General features: G+C 30.0%; 1 protein-coding gene across 1 annotated transcript; it reads left to right on the forward strand.

Moving 5' to 3' along the window:
- Positions 1 to 10155: 10155 nt before the first annotated feature.
- Positions 10156 to 10857, forward strand: LOC137822424 (acetolactate synthase, chloroplastic-like). Its single transcript, XM_068627311.1, has one exon. The coding sequence runs from the start codon at positions 10156 to 10158 to the stop codon at positions 10855 to 10857; it is 702 nt and encodes a 233-aa protein (XP_068483412.1).
- Positions 10858 to 18266: the final 7409 nt, after the last annotated feature.

Consider the following 18266-nt stretch of genomic DNA (forward strand, 5'->3'; position numbering starts at 1 on the left):
TTATATTTATATACTCTTTTAACTTTAATAATAAAATATTGAGGTGCCATTTTAATTGTACAACTTCTACTCTAAGACTATTTTTTTCGGTCCTTACAGTTCTCCCATAATTCTTTCAATTCATCAATCAAAGGTATAAATATACATTAATGTCATCTCTAGGAGCTCTAGTACCTAAAATAAGTATTGTTATTATAAAATAAGGATCTTTCATTCACATCTAAGGTGGAAAATTGTAAGGAAATAAAACAATTGGTCACACAATATATCAATTACTCACATTTTCAAATGGATTTAAACCCTCACTTACTAGACCAAATATAATATTACGTGAAGTAGTCGCAAAAGATGGATATTGTGAGTCAAAATTCTTCCAAGCAATAGAATCAATTGAATGTCTCATTTTCCATCTTCATTAAAAAACTTATCTTTGTGCCACCTTATTTCTTTAGTCATAATATATGTCACATACAATTGTTGTAACCTTAAAGGAAAATAATGCAAAACTTTCTGAGGTAACTTTTTATGTGGTTCTTTATATTGGAAAAATTTGCAGGTTGGACAAGAAGTTGATTTCAAATAGTCACCTCGATAAAGAATACAGTCATTCGCACAAGCGTTTATTCTTGTGTAATCATGATCAAGTTCATGAATAATTTTTTAGCCTTAAAGCATGATTCAAGAACTTTATTTCCTTGTAAAAATGTTTTTGTTAATAAAGTAAGTATCATATGGATCGCTTTTATACTCAAATAAAAGACCTTTGATATTCAATAATTGAACGATAAATAATAACTTGGACAAGTTTATAATGCTTCTTCAACATTCTCTAGTAGTTTATAAAACTTCCATGTATTTCATTCATTGTATTGTACTTTGGACTTATTGTATACTTTGTTTCCTTACTTTATTTGTCTTCAATATTAATAGCACTCTCAATATCATGTAACATCGTAGGAGTCCCATCATTATAATTTTGCTTGTCATCATCTTCTTCCTTCGCTACTTCTCCATGAAGATGCCATATGTCGATCCTAGATAACATAGTCTCTTTTTATCCCAATTGTAATCAAGTGCTCACAAATTATTCTTTTAGACTAAAAGAGATTATTGTTGTACTTTTTTCATGGTCAATGTATGTATTAATTTTCCTTTCTCAAAATCGCAAATTCAATAAAGTCAATAACTCCTTCCTCACATAAAGATTATGTTCTATCAATTATTTGCATCAAACTTTTATCTAATCTCATACTTTTCTCAAATGGGGGTTGGGGCCCAGAGAAATATTGGAAGAGTTCCTCTCCCTCCTTGGTCGATTGGTCAGACAACACTTCACTTACTCTCCAAGCAAACTCCTTCCTCCTCTCTACTCGTTTCACCTCTCGGTCTTCTTGTAACTCAAACTCGGATGGTACCTGCAAAAGGCACTCCGACACTCAAGTCAGATTTAGTATATGAACTCAGTAATCAAAGCACTGTGTGATGACGTACCTGGTTCTTGGAATGTGTGCTATTTATATTACCTTAGTGGGCCTTCCTTATTGGGCTAGATTAGAGAGTTTGGGTCATGTTTATAAATACATTACATAGCTCTTAACCATTGATTAACTTGTGATTAATTCTGCTTGAGCTAATTGGATTTATGATGTCGGTCGGCCCATTGATGGGGACCGAGACATGGTTTCAGTTGTACAACTCTCACCGGTACACATATCTATTAGAGGGCTTTGGTCATGTTTAGAAATACATTACCTAGCTCTTAACCATTGATTAACTTGATTAATTCTGTTTGAGTGTAATTGGATTTATGGTGTCGGTCGACCCATTGATGGGGATCGAGACATGGTTTCGGTCGTACGACTCTCACTGATACACATGCCTATTAAAGAAAATTATTATATTAAATTTTTGAGAAATTATACAATTAAATGTGTTAAAGTTAAAATGAAAACACATAATAAAAATTCATATAATCATAGAATAATTAAAATTTTACAATTTCATATTTAGAGGATAAGAATACTATTATTTTTTATGGGATAAAAAAAATCTCTATGACCTTGTTTTGATAAGTCTATGAAATATAAAACAAATTTAACGAAAAAAAAATGAATAACTTATGAGAACTTTATCTGTCATTTTATACCAAAAAATATAGTAGTCTAATTGTAGTTTACATGTTGGCTTTATTTTACTAACTTGCATGCATTGGTTTGGATGGTAATGAGTTGGAAGACTGATTCCTCCAAACAGTGTCCAAATGCTGGTAAATGAGAAAAAAAATACATAATACATGAGGGATGTGATTTTTTTAACTTTTCTTTTTCATTTTTAATTATATAACTTTATTTTTTATTTAATGAAAATAGTTATATTATTAATAATGGTATAATTTCGCAATTCAAAGATAACTATTTAACTCCTCAACTCTTATTACTATTATAAAATTATTTACTATTCATTTTTAAAATTTATATTATTTAATATAGTAGCAATGCGAAGCTTTACATATGATTCTGGTAATATATTATAAATATTTCGATTTTATTGTACAATATTAATACATATTGTTAATTTTTTATAATTTTTTTAAAAAATAAATGTTTATAATTGTTTATAACGTTTTTTTTAATGCATATATAAACTTCAGAAACATATCTTCACCACCAATCTGGAGTATATCTTTTAATAAAATAAATGTAAATTATTTTCAATCATGGCAATTTTAGCTTGGTATGGAACTTTTTTTTTTCTGAAAACAAAATGTATTACAAATATAAACAAAATTGTTAGAAAAGTTATTATCATAAAAAAACATTAAATAGTTTTTTATTAATAACAATCATAGAAAAAATTAACCTGACAATAAAATTCTAGTAGCGCTACTATAGTGGCTATGACTTATTTTAAGTCAACAAATTATTGAAATTCTTGATGAACCTAATTCTTTATGAAAATAAACATTAAACAATAATTTTATTTGAGGATGCATGCATCTTTCTAAAAATAAAGTTTATCCTTATCTTTAATATATTTAAAATTTAAAATTTATTTAAAAAATGTTATAAATTTTGTTATTGACATTATAGTATATAACTGTCTGATTATATTTCTTAAAATATTATTAACAAGATAATATGATCATATATAATTATAAAACATATTTAATTAAGTATAAAGTTTATTATTATACATAAATGCATAAGTATAGAGAATAACAAAATGTAGTTAGTTTAAACACTTATATAAAAAAAATCATCAATAAAATCAACTGAAATAAAATTAATGGATATTTTTTATCGAGAAGAAGCGTTAATTAGTTAAGGTGAAACAAGTGGAGCTTTGGAAAAGTTGAATTGGATCGTCTGGATAATAGTCACCGAACTGTTGAGAAATACTTGACTTGACTGGAAATTTATCTAGAGAAGATTCTTCAAAGTCAGTAGGAACCATAAAAATGTAAGAGTGTGACTATATGAGTATCAAATGAGAAGATTAAGTGAGTAGTTTATAAAGAATCAATATGTATTTATAAATTTTTGGATCTAGGTTAAATATTCAAAGATAAGTTTGTTATTGAGTACCGATCATTTAGTCACTTATAACCAAATTAGTTATCATGTATATATGGATATCCGAGTTGTAGATATACATATCTTGAAAGCGAGTAACATCTTTCAATATCTCAAATTGTTGAGAATCCATCCTTAATTTAGTGGGAGACCATGACGAATGAATACTAGTAATTGATCCATTGAGTATACTCAATGATGGTCATTCCAAAGTATTGGAATTATTCTCTCTTGAAGACTATGAAATCTAACTTTTAAAGTTGAAGATAGTATTTTCAAGGTATCTTGAAAATGTTATAAGCATTAATTATCCGTTATCTCCTTGTGAAGAAGTCTTCCTCTCATTCTCTATATAGAGATAACTTGTGAGGAAGAGAAAGGCAAGCAAGGGAAAAGAGCAACATAGAGAGAAATGAGAGAATAGATATTCACCAATGTGAGATTATAAATCCTAGTTAGATACTAGAGAGACTTTGTATTCAATCATTCTTGAGTGAGATTAAGTGGTATCCTCACATAGTAAGAGAAACAAATATTGTAATCAATAGTAGAGACATTTTCTGGACTAGATTTCGTGGGTTTTTATTTCTCAATTTGAGAATGTTTCCTCAGGTTAAAAATTCTTTGTGTCATTATTTTATTTTGCTTTATTTTCTATTCTTTGTTTATTGCTTCCGCATGTACCAATTTTGTAACTACACCAAAGGGAAGAATTAATTCTAATTTTTTCCCATAGTTACAAATAAAGATATAGTATTTAGATATCTGATTATAAGAAAAAAAATACAATTATTCTCTTCGACATTAAGTTTATCAATTTTATTTTAAAAAATCTACAATAAACATTGTCATTAACATCATAATATACAATTATTTAATTATAATTATTACTTTTATTATGTATAGGTAATATATTAAAATAAATAAATAATAAAATATAAATATAATCATATTTAATTTAATATATAACCAACACCTATTTCTAAATAAAATAAGAATAAAGTGTCACTTCTACCTTTTTTCATTATATCAAATTATATATTTTTATTATTAAAAAAATAATATATAATTATAATTTAATTTTTAATTTATTAAATAATTAAAAAATACAACTATTTATTATTATATTAATTATTTTTTTAATATAAAATAATTTTTTACTTGTATTTATTTGGTTTTCTTGAAAATACAGTAGTTTTCCATTTATGAGATATTCATAGTTAGATTTTTCCAATCTTTCCTTATAAAAATATTTGAAAATGTTGTAATTGACTACTTAAAGACATCTACTACAATATCATCACAATACCGGCCCATTCACACTTCATTGTTCATTTATCATATCATATATGCCTTCTTCTACCTCACTCCCCACTATTATTTCACACCCCCTCCCCACTCCTACTTTACGTGCCCAAATCTTCAACTCAAAGCACCTTTGCCAAAAACTTCAATCAAGGTTTAAGATATCTTCCTTCGTACATTTTTCTCATGGTTAGATTTTCATTATGAAAATTGAGATTTGAATTCATTTAGGATTTAGGGCTGATCTTTCATTAATTTTGTTTCTGATTTTTATTTTTTGAATTTGATTTTGAAATATTTTGGTTGATTTATATGGCGATTAATAACATGTGAGTAGCATTTTGAGGATGGTCGAGAAAGTAGTTGATTATGACTAGTTTAGATTGTCAACATCCAAGAATAAAATAAAATTTATATTAAAAAAGAAAGTTAATTATTTTTTTTAAATAATAATGAAAGATGAGAAAAACAGAAATCCGTGAATAATAAAATTTTATGTTTCAAGATATTTAAAAAAAAATTATGTTTACTTTTACTTTTAGTTTTCTTACTTATTTCTTTTTGTTGTAAAAAAATATAATTACATGTCACTAAATATGTTTCTCGATCTATCCATGAGCTGAAACTTTTTATCTCTCAAGACAAAAAATTTAAAAAACAAAGATAACAAAAAAAACGTTTTTACTTTTCGTAGCGCCATTTCACTGTCTGCGCCCTTCTCTTTTCTTATTCTCTTTACTTTTCCACCCGCATTTCACTTTCCGCACTTCCCTCTCCTCTCACTAACTTTATTTTTCGCACCCCCATTTGTCCGCATCCCTCTCTTCTCTCCTTCATCTTTACTTTTTGTACGCGCATTTCACTCTCCTCACTCCCCCAATCCACACCCTCTTCGCTTCTCAGGACCCTCAACCCCACATTAACTCTCTCTTTCACATGTTCCTCTCTCTCTTCTCTTCTACAAGAACATAAGATGAGTAATGATACTTTGATATTCCAATATTTTTCTCTTTCATTCAACTTACAATTTCATTAATTATTATTTTCTTATAATATATTTTTTATATTTTTATTTTTATTATTATAATAGAATATTTTATTATAAAAAACAATTGTCAAGTAATTTGGCTTAAGCTTAATTTTGGAAGAAAGTAATGCGAAGTAATACCACTTTTCTCATTTAGTTCTCGCATCATTCTTCTTTTTTTCTTGAAATGAAACACATGAGAAACTGATGATTTATCACAGGCGTTGCAGAATTTTCATATCTACATTTTTACTCCACCTCTGTTGATAAGTTTCTCCATGTAAGGATGCATTATTTTCTTTATTATTGTTGCTTGCATTGTCCAAATCTTTCCCAATTCCACTACCTGTGAAGTTGAATGTGAATTCTAGGTTGGGAATAATTAGGGATAAGTTGAATTTGTATGTGATTATTTTAAGTCTTGTCAACCTGGTGGTATTTTATTACTATTACTCTTAGTGGATTGAAAAATTGGTCTTGGCATCAGTGTTTGTTTTAGAATTTATAATAAAGTTAAGAGAGGTTAGTCTGAAGCACATACTACCTTACTAAAAGTTACTATGAGCTTTATCTTTCAAATGATTTTATTTCACTATGTTCTTGTGCATATTAGATGATGGCTCTTTCTTGTTAATATTTATTTTTTCATTTTACCTGTTGATCTTTTCTGTCTTGGTTAATGTTGTTATGATATTGCTTCTGTTTTTAAATGTGTTGTGAGTGGTTTCTTTATCTTTGATTTTGTTTTAGTTAACTAGGTAATTCATTTAGAAGTGTTTGAGTTTGTTTGAAATGATAAGTTATATTTTAATGGATTAAAAAATGTGTTGTGATATATTAAAATATTTTTAGATTTGTTGAATTTGTAAGGACATTTTAATTGATTAAAAATACGCATTAATTGATTAAAAATACTTAAATAATTCACAATTTGATGATCTCATTGTTTTAATTGATTCAAAAAAATTAATTAATTAAAATGACATTTTAATATATTAAAACAATTTAAAATTAATTTTAATTTGTTAAAAACTCATTTTAATGGATTAAAAATTTGGAGTAAGGCATCAACTTCTATTTTAATGGATTAAAACATATTTTTAATATATTAAAATTGATAACTTTATATAAGAGTTATCTTAATCAATCTTTAATCAAATCAAATTAATTTGTAAAAATTTCTTAATAATTTCTAAACATTGAAAGTGGTGTTGATTGTAATAGGGTTTCACAAGTGGTAGTAGAAGATCTTGAGGAATTTATGTAAAAATTGAAAATATAATGAATTGATTTATTTAATTAGAGTAATTAGACAATTAGATGTAACTCTTGGGAGTGAACAAGTATAAATATTGACGTTATTTTCTTATCATGTATTTTGTATTGATATATTGTTTACTATTTATATTTCCATAAGTAAAATAATCATAAATATTGTATTTCAAATATTTGTAAAACTTATCTTACAACTCTTCTTATCAAGGATGAGTTGGAGTCGTCTAATGTGAATGTCAGAACTAAGTGAATAAATTGACTTCTTCGAGAAGAGTTGTCGAGTTTTATGATTCAAAATCGAATGGTGATCCATATGTAAAAACTCTCTGATGCTCAAGTTAGTAAGAATTATAAAATAATTGAATAAAAATAAATAAATAATAATCACTAGTAAAAGATACTCCCTAAGATTATATTTAAGCATATAAAATATCTGAAGTTAGCAAAATGTACTACATGAATTTTTTCATGTGAATTAGTTATTTTTCAGTATGAACGAGATATATAGTAACTACCGTTGAGATAATTAATATCTATGATTTCATGGTCAATAAATGTTCCATACCTTTCGGTACTAGGTACTACAACAATCTTGATTAATTTGATTTAATAAAGTTTAATAATCTTTTATGAAATATTTTGATTGTTTAATTAACCTTCTTCCTTCAACTTAGTCCATATTTCTAACAACAGTATGCAGATAACTAAATAACTAAAGAACTACAATTCTAAAATCTAACTGAACGTTGTAATACTAACCTTAAAAAATTAAATATATATAAATGTAAATAACAAAATAAAAAAAAATAAAAACATAATTTGAAGAAGAGAAGAAAAGGTGCCTTTTTTCACGTGAGTAGTGCATAGTGACATGGACAAAATGGTGGCGATGGCAGAGAGAGAATGGGAATGAAAAGGGAAGAGCAACTTCAAGCCCAGAAAGAATAGAACCGAAATGATGACACAGTTGGAGGAGGAGTGACACATTTTGCAGCAAAATTAAGAGATACAATGAGAGTTCCTATTAATAATCGTTCATCTTCATTTGATAATTGTCATAGTTTCCTCGTAGGAAGATAGGTCTTTAGGTTTAGGTTTTGTAAGAAGAAAGAGATAGAGAGAAGGAAGAATTGTAGGGCAAAGATGAGGTCCACATTAGGAAAGTGGCAATGTCGTTGATAGCAAGCACATGAGGTGCCAACCATTGGGTTTGGGGACCACAAATATACATACACAACACACTATTTTGCTTCCGTTCTCAATGGCTTTGGCTTAAGTACAAACCCCACCTTCCATGCAACCCAATTACAAGAAACATGCAGCACAATACAAATATGGCAATTTGTTTCTAAATAAAAAAACACCATCATAATTTAAAAACCCCTTTTCTTTCTTGTAAGCTCCCAGCGGCCCCACTTCCATCACCTCCTAAAACTCATTCTTCTTAGCCTATTATAGAGGAAAGAAAAGTGACCACTCACCGCTGTAGAATAATGCTATAGGAACCTAGAGAAATACCACGTGCCTTCACAAAAAAGAAGCCAGCACAGATACATCTTTTGAAAAGCAGAAAAAGAACAGAGAGAAACGAATATCCAGTATCTATTATTCTCTTAAATGATGCTTATGCTGCTTCCAGAATATCATTTACTTCTCTGTATACCAAGTAAAACCGCACTGCTTCCTTCCAAAAACTCTTATACTAGAACCTTCGTCATTTCTTCCTACCATTCTGCTTCCTTAAGTCTGCATATACTCACCACAGGGAACACTTTGATTTTCCTGACATCACCTACTACTTATGCCCCCATCCAGCCCTCCACCCCCGATAAAAACTAGCAAATTACACCTCCTTATAATAAGATCCTTTGCTTCCCCTCATTCCCTGCAAAAAAAAAAAACAAACACCAGTTTTGTCGCTTCGTATCCTCAAAGATATGCTGAAGCGTATTGTCCTGCCCTGCAGAACCTCTGTTTTACTCAAAATTTTGGTCCCTTGTCCATAGTATCCCTTCATCAGCACGACTACAACTCACTGCCATCCTCTAACCTCTCCTAGTTAGCCCCGGTATCGTGTACATGACGTGAAGTTGCCACTTCTCAGCAACATCCCCCACCTCAGCAGCTTAGCTTTTTCTTTCGGTTTGGGTGGGTGGGGACTACCAAAGCTTCCATTTAATGCATCAATACCACTAAAGCCTTCCATTCAAAAAGGGAACCACAACCATCATATGCTGCATCTATATATCTGTGTAAGTATATTTGTGTGTTTTAGAGTGAAAGAACCATCTAAATTATAAATAATATTTGACATGGGTTGACACACTTTTGCTCTTGAACTTGGTTGAGGTTTTCTAGTCCAAAGAGATGTGTGAGGATGGATTTAGTTTTACGTTACCTCCACTCTCAAATCCGAGCTCAACAATGTGAAGAGTGTGTTTCCTCTTTCTGATGCCATTTTCGCATGTCTCGAGTTGTTGGACTTGTCAGCTGATGAACTCAGCTGGTCCATTTCTGCAGTTGAAAGTCCCCAAGGTATCATTTTATCTCAAGGTTCTATAAAACCAAACAAATTCTCCATGATTCTCTCATATATAATATCATTTATGTTACTTAGAATAAAGGGTATACGTATGTACATAATATTTGTGGCATGGCAAGGAAGCATAACAGGACTGGGAATCTGAGCTCTGATTTGAGCACATGGCTAAGTGCTGTACTTGCGAACACAGACACGTGCATGGAAGGTTTAGAAGGTACAAGTGAGAGTGTGAAGGATTTGATATCAATGAAATTAAGGAATCGACATGGTTGCTCCAAAAGCTGGTGAACCAAATTGTCAACCACCACAGCACCAGGGTTGGCAACAGCAGCACCCATAGCCGCAGGCAATCCAAAACCCATGGCTCCAAAACCCCTTGACGTCAACCACTGTCTAGGCCTCTTGTACTTGTAGAATTGCGCAGCCCACATCTGATGCTGCCCTACCCCAGTAGTAATAATAGCATCCCCATTTCTCCATTCATCAAGAACCTCAATTGCGTACTGAGGAGAAATCCCATCATCAAACGTCTTATAGCTCAAAGGAAACTTTTCTTTCTGCACATTAATCTCTTTTCTCCAAGCTCCAAGATCAAGCTTAACCTTCACCCCATATCCTCCAAAATCCTATTAATTCCCTGCAATGCTAAGATGATTGTTTACATTGATATTGATTCCGCTGAGCTTGGGAAGATTAAGCAGCCACACGTATCGGTTTGTGGAGATTTGAAGTTGGCATTGCAGGGGATTAATAGGATTTTGGAGGACATGGAGGTGAAGGGTAAGCTTGATCTTGGAGCTTGGAGAGAAGAGATTAATGTGCAGAAAGAAAAGTTTCCTTTGAGTTATAAGACGTTTGATGATGAGATTTCTCCTCAGTACGCAATTGAGGTTCTTGATGAGTTGACAAATGGGGATGCTATTATAACCGCTGGGGTAGGGCAGCATCAGATGTGGGCTGCGCAATTCTACAAGTACAAGAGGCCTAGACAGTGGTTGACGTCAGGGGGTTTTGGAGCCATGGGTTTTGGATTGCCTGCTGCTATGGGTGCTGCTGTTGCCAACCCTGGTGCTGTGGTGGTTGACATTGATGGGGATGGGAGTTTCATAATGAATGTTCAGGAATTGGCCCTGTAAGAGTGGAGAATGTCGTAAATAATTTAAGAGTTTATCATTCACTTTAGAATTTGGTCATTTTGTTTTTATCTCATCACTGTTAGCATTAAACTAAAAGTCTTCAGCCGTCATCAGTTTTATTTTAGCATCTGAATAGACAATAATTATTATCTTTAATTCTAGTGTTGAAAGTCATTTATACTATGATTTAAATGTAAATTATAGTATAGGTTTTATGAGAGAGAAGGTAGAATTTGAGAAGTCTATTGTAAGACTATTTAGAGAGATTGTATTCTTATTTGAAAAATAACAGTGAAATAAAATATATATTTTCTGTTCACAAATATCTTGCTCTGTTTTATTCCCTCAACACCAACAATTGGTATCGGAGCTATTTTCTTGAGGGATCTGTAAGGTTAGTAAAGTGCACCAATGGAAGGAGGATCAAATTTTTCAGCAATGGCACCACCTGTCTTTGATGGAGACAGTTATCAAATGTGGGCTGTTCGTATGGAGACCTATCTAGAAGCATTGGATTTATGGGAAGCTGTAGAAGAGGACTATGAAATTCAGTCCCTTCCAGAAAACCCTACGGTGGCACAAATAAAATCACAGAAAGATAAAAAGATGAAGAGATCAAAGGCAAAAGCATGCCTATTTGCAGCTGTATCTCCTATGGTATTCACAAGGATAATGTCCTTGAAGTCAGCAAAAGAAATCTGGGATTACCTCAAGGCAGAATATGAAGGTGATGAAAGGATTCGGGGAATGCAAGCCCTGAATCTAATCAGAGAGTTTGAATTGCAGAAAATGAAGGAGTCGGAATCCATAAAAGAGTACTCAGACAGACTTCTAACCATTGCCAACAAAGTGAGGTTGCTGGGATCTGTGTTTAAAGATTCAAGAATTGTGGAAAAACTGTTTGTAACAGTTCCAGAGAGGTTTGAAGCCACCATAACAACCCTGGAGAACACAAAGGACCTATCAAAGATTTCTCTTGCAGAGCTCTTAAATGCTTTACAAGCACAAGAACAAAGGAGAGCCATGAGACAAGATGGAGCAATAGAAGGAGCCTTACTAGTCAAACATGAAGGTGGCTGGAGAAACAAAGGTAGAAATTATCCTCCTTGTAAGCATTGCAACAAGTTAGGTCATCCACCGTTTAAGTGTTGGAGAAGACCTGATGCTAAGTGCAACAAGTGCAATCAACTTGGGCATGAAGCAATTATTTGTAGAAACCAAAGTGAACAACAAGATGTAGATGCTCAAATTGCAAATGAGGAGGAGGATGTGCTTTTCGTTGCAACTGGTTTTTGCAGCAATATTTCAAGTGCATCTTGGTTAATTGACAGTGGCTGCACCAACCACATGACACATGACAAGGAACTCTTCAAGGAATTGAGAACTACTGATGTTAAAAGGGTGAGGATTGGAAATGGTGAACACCTGGCAGTAAAAGGAAAAGGCACAATAGCTATCACAAGCTATAAAAGTATAAAAATCATTACAGATGTTCTTTTTGTGCCAGAGATTGATCAAAACCTTTTGAGTGTTGGTCAATTGTTGGAAAAAGGCTATAAGGCGATGTTTGAAAATAAACATTGTTTAATCAAAGATGTTGATGGCAGAGATTTGTTTAAAGTTGAAATGAAGGGAAAAAGTTTGGCTCTCAATCCAATGGAGGAGGAGCACATTGCCTTTAAATCCAAAGAAAATGTCACAGAAATTTATGTACCTGACTTGAAGAATAATATTCTCAGTATGGGAAAATTATTGGAGAGTGTTGAAGCAAAATTTGATAACTTGGAAAAAAGATTTACAAAATTGGAAGAAAAATATGTTGATATGGAGAAAGACAAGGAAAGTAGAGTCAATCAAGTTGAAGAACTCCATTTGTTGCTTTTGACACAAAAAGAAAAGGTGAATGAATTACAATTCAAATTAAAAGCCCCTTTTGGTTCATGTGTTTTACTTGAAAATAATGGTTTTGACTTAGGAGAAGACCATAAATGGAATGGTGTTGAGACATCATCTGAAAGAGAAATATGGTATAATCATTATCTTCGAAGCTCATTGAAGTCAAAGTCTTTCTTAAATCCTTTTAATTCAAAGGGTGAAAGTGGAGAAGATTTTGTTTGGAAAATTAAAAGTAATTCAATTCAAAATTCTGCACGGATTGATGCAGTGAAGGAAAATATTGGAGGCAGTGTGAGCGATGACAATCAGAAAAGCAACAATCTGAATGAATAATATGAAAGGTTTGAGTTTAAGGGGGAATTTGTTAGCATTAAACTCAAAGCCTTCGGCCGTCATCAGTTTTATTTTAGCATCTGAATAGACAATAATTATTATCTTTAATTCTAGTGTTGAAAGTCATTTATACTATGATTTAAATGTAAATTATAGTATAGGTTTTATGAGAGAGAAGGTAGAATTTGAGAAGTCTATTGTAAGACTATTTAGAGAGATTCTATTCTTATTTGAAAAATAACAGTGAAATAAAATATATATTTTCTGTTCACAAATATCTTGCTCTGTTTTATTCCCTCAACACCAACAATCACCAAAAGGTTGTAATTCAAAACGTTGTACTTCCATATTTTTTTTCTTTTTTTGTCGTATTAGTTATCATCTTTCAATGTTAAAGTTAGCATACAACTGAAAAAGAGAAAGTAAGAGGCACATGTTATGTTTTTTTTTTATCAAAGAATAAAATATCCCAACCCTTATACATGATTCAGAGACCACTTTAGTGTCATATGTTAGCAACAAATCATAAGCAATCAAAATAAAAGCTGTTTACTGCATAAAATGCATAAAAGCTGCACCAACTGTGCTATAAGACTTTCGACCTGCATCTTCTGGATTGGCCAACTCCTGCACACCAAAAATCTCCAAAATTCTAGAACAAGTAAGAGGCACATGTAAAATGGAATAATGATTTGTCAAATGGTAGGAAAATAAGAGTGAAACTAATTGATAAAAAAACAGCATATATATATATATATATATATATATATATATATATATATATATAATGAAAAAAAATGATGTTTTTCTTTTACTAGAATTAGTTTAGATTCATATTAAAAAATATATAATCTACTATTAATGTTTAATTTTAAAATAAATTTAAGTAAACAAGATAAAAATGGTAATACTCATACTTGAACCTTTAACTCAATATTTAAAGGATAAAATTAATTGCCGAGACATATCATGTTTGTTGAATTAATTTAATTTATTAAAATAAATTATATTATCTAATTGTGTAACTTAAATTTAAAATAATTATTTGATTAAAAAATATTTTTAATTAAGAAAAAATATTTAAAATTAAAAAAATATATTTATATATAATAGAAAAATAAGAATATTTTGAATTAATATTTTTAAGAAACACATAAGAAAACTAATTTGGCCAAATTGTAAATATTATTGTACTATATCATATATCATCTTCGGATAATTGTCTAGGAGTTAGACGATTTTCTTTAGTACCATCGAAGCCTTTTGCATTATTTATTCAAGAATGATCAATTGGCAAAAGTTGACGATTTTTCATATAACAAATTTTTTTTTCATTTGGTAAACTTAAGGATCGTGTATTTCTATTATAATAAGGATATGCAATTTTTTATTTAATACTCCATCCTAATATATATATAAATATATATATATATATATATATTATATGATGCATGTAATATTAAAATGAAAACAACAACAATCTTTCTTGTAACATCGCTATATTTTCTAGTAACCATAATCTGTATGAAATATTAAAATAAATATATAAACATAATACAAATATGTTTACAACTCTTTCATATAACGTTTCAAAACATATCTCTCTTCATAAGACTTTAAATATTTACATAAAATTAAAACAAATATTCAAAATAAAATAAAATATTTTTATCATCCAGCTCCTCTCACCGAGGAGTTATATCACCGGTAACATCATCTGCTCTCGTGTAAATACATGATCATCACAGATTAAAGAAAACAACAACAAAATAAAACAAATGGTAAGCTAGCTATTTTTAAAACTTATAATATAAATATAACTTTAAACATCCACATAAAGGCAACAATTCTCATGCATTTCACACAACCATCAAGTGTCTATCAAAATTCACAATTCATCTTTCTCATGTCAGACTTCTACTGACTCACAACACATAGACACTTGACTCTACTTCTGGAAGACTCGTGTATTGAAATTAGAATCCTGAGACATTCACCTGTCATACTACTCGCTATGAATCCACACAACCATGTGCATAAACATCTTAATATCTCATCATCTCGTATGACAAGGTAAATTCATATGACTTGAAATACCTGTTTATATTTCAAACCGCAAACAAAGTCATATGAACCTTCATCGACTCTCACCAATTGAATAACTTCGTCTATGTGATTCCATTATATCACTAAAATCAAGATCGTCTCATTGGATCGGGACCTGACAGATCAATACACCCTAATAACAGTTTCAACACGGTATTTCCTTTTCTGAAAATACTATGTTTTTATCACACTTTTGCATCCTTGCACACTTCATTTAAGACATCAATACACCATTTAAATCACAATATATTTTAAACTTTCTAAACAATCCAAATATATCTCAAAATTCATTAAAACACATAACTAAGTTCCTTTAATCATATTTTTAAATAAAAATTAGAATTTTGATAAGTGCCAATGTGTAGTTTTTATGATTGAGAAAATTGAACACTTAGAAACTTAATGGTTGCTTAATGTAAGCAAATTACCCTAATATGAAAATTATTGAATCCGATTATATATGTTCTACGAGTGTCGGTGTTCAATACGTGTGTCCAACACGGACACGCCTTTTAAGAGGAGTGTCCGAACTTCATAAATTACAATATCACAATATCTCCTTATTCACACTCCATTGTTCATTTATACTACGTACGTCTTCTTCTACTTCACTCTCCACTACTTTTTCACACTCCACCCCACCCTGCTTGTACTTTAGTGTGCTCAAATCTTCAATTGAAAGCACCTTTGTCCAAAACTCCATTCACCATCGCGTTATCGTATTACTGTCAAAGTCAAAATGTTGTGAAAAATCAAGGTCTAAGACATTTAATTTTCTCATAGTTTAGGTTTTCATTATGAAAATTGGGATTTGAATCCATTTAGGATTTATGGGTGACCTTCCAATTGATATTTTTTAAATGAAAGTTAAATAATTATTTTAAATAAAAATGAAGGATGATAAAAAAAAATCCGTGAAAAGTAAAATTTTATGTTTCAAGAACTTTAAAAAAAATTGTTTACTTTTAGTTTTAGTTTTTTACTTATTTCTTTTTGTTGTAAAAAAATATAATAAATATAAAAATATAATTATATATCACTAAATATATTTCTCGATCTAACTCCGCTGAAAATTTTTATCTCTCAAGACAAAAAAATTTAAAACAATGATACCAAAAAATATCTTTTTACTTTTCGCAGCGCCATTTCACTGTCCGCACTCCTCACTTTTCTTATTCATCTTTACTTTTCCACCCGCATTTCACTGTCCGCACCGCTTTCTCCTCTCACTAACTTTTTTTTTCGCACCCCTATTTCACTGTCCGCATGCCTCTCTTCTCTCCTTCACCTTTACTTTTTGCACGCGCATTTCACTGTTCTCACTCCCCTCATCCACACCCTCTTCGCCTCAACCCCACATCAACTCTCTTTCGCATGTTCCTCTCTCTCTTCTCTTCAACAAAACCATATAGATGAGTAATGATACTTTTGATACTCCAATTTTTTCTCTTTCATTCAACTTAAAATTTCATTAATTATTATTTTATTTTTATTATAATAATAAAATATTTTTCAAGTGATTGTGAAAAAAAAAGTAATGTTAAATAAAACTTTTTCTAATAATAATAATGATATTTACCTACAAATGAGTATGAGTGAGAAAACTTAAAATTATATTACCCACAAATAAAATTTTGGAAAATTTGTCGTGATTATCTATGAATTTGGACGGTTGGTAATAAGTAATTACCTTAAAAAAAAATTTGCTATTTCTATGAATTCTTTTTCTGATAATAAAGTCAAAAGAGTTTTGTGATCCAAGATACCAAGAAAATGAAAACAAATAGAAATGAGCACAGCAACAAAGAAAATTCACCTGTAATTAACGTTCAACCATAAAATAGTAAGTGAATAAAAAAAGAAAGTTTGGATTCAATTATATTTCGGTGTAATAGAGTATATCAATATATAAGCTTTTAGATTTTATCCTACAAGTCAAATTATATTTTTAAAAAATAACCTCCGATATAATAAGAATTATGTTTTAATGGATTATATGACCTATATCATATTACTGTAACAAATATAAACTATAAGATAGAATCTCGACTAGTGCATAACTGAAATAAGATAAATAATAAAAAAACATTATTTAAAAAATGTTCAAATATTTTTGTTCTTAAAAATATAGTTATATTTTGTTCTCGTAAAACTTCATTTAACTTTTAGCTTTGGAAAAATAAATAATGATCATTATTATTTTGTTTTTATAATTCTTTAAATATATTTTGCAAAAAATTAAAATTAAATTATCTAATACATTTTACAAGGACGAAATATATTTACAAAAACTAAATAAAATCACAAAGACCAAATTCCAAAACCAAACTTTTGCAATTATAGACTATTTGAATACTAATTTTTCTTCTTTCTTTTACAGTTAAATTTCACACATACTTATGCAATTAGTAAAAATATATTTATTAATAATTATTTAAAATTACATTGAATTCTTGTGATTTTGATCTTATATTACCCTTCCTTTTATTACCCTCTAGTAATTAAAATTCCCCTCTATATAAATGCTATATTGGTGCTACACTTCATTCAGAAAACCAGCTGCTATCTGTAATGCTTTAGCCAGTGTCCATGCAATTTGGATTTTCTGCAATAGTTGCAAAATCTCTTCATTACATTCTAAATATGCCCTCCTTTCTGTACCTACTGAATCAGTTCCCTAAATACATAACTTTCCATATAACACTCTTTTTACGGTTCAATTATTCTTCATTCTTTGCAAAATTTTGCAACCTTAGAAAGCACAGAAATTCTTTTTTATATTTCTTTCTTTATCACTAAATTATTATGTAGAGTATAAACAGTTTCTCAACGAGTGTCATTGTGTTCGACATGTTGAATTATTAATGATGTTTTTTAGAAGTGGAAAAAATAAGAAAGCTGAGAGGCAGCCGGAGATGATTTTAGTTAACTTTATTATGAAGTTCTTCAAGTAGATGTTATCCTTTTCATTGATGATTATAAAAAAAGATAAAATATTTTAAATAAATTAGATATTTCTTTCACTTCAACATGGCATGAGTTAAATGGTAGGTAATAATATGTTGAAAATGTTA

The sequence above is a fragment of the Phaseolus vulgaris genome, chromosome 9 (genome assembly GCF_000499845.2).
Source record: "Phaseolus vulgaris cultivar G19833 chromosome 9, P. vulgaris v2.0, whole genome shotgun sequence".
Lineage (NCBI taxonomy): Eukaryota > Viridiplantae > Streptophyta > Magnoliopsida > Fabales > Fabaceae > Phaseolus > Phaseolus vulgaris.

Bases quoted from the DNA above. Each gene is read 5' to 3' on its own strand.
- LOC137822424 (XM_068627311.1), top strand. From the start codon at position 10,156: ATGCTGCCCTACCCCAGTAGTAATAATAGCATCCCCATTTCTCCATTC.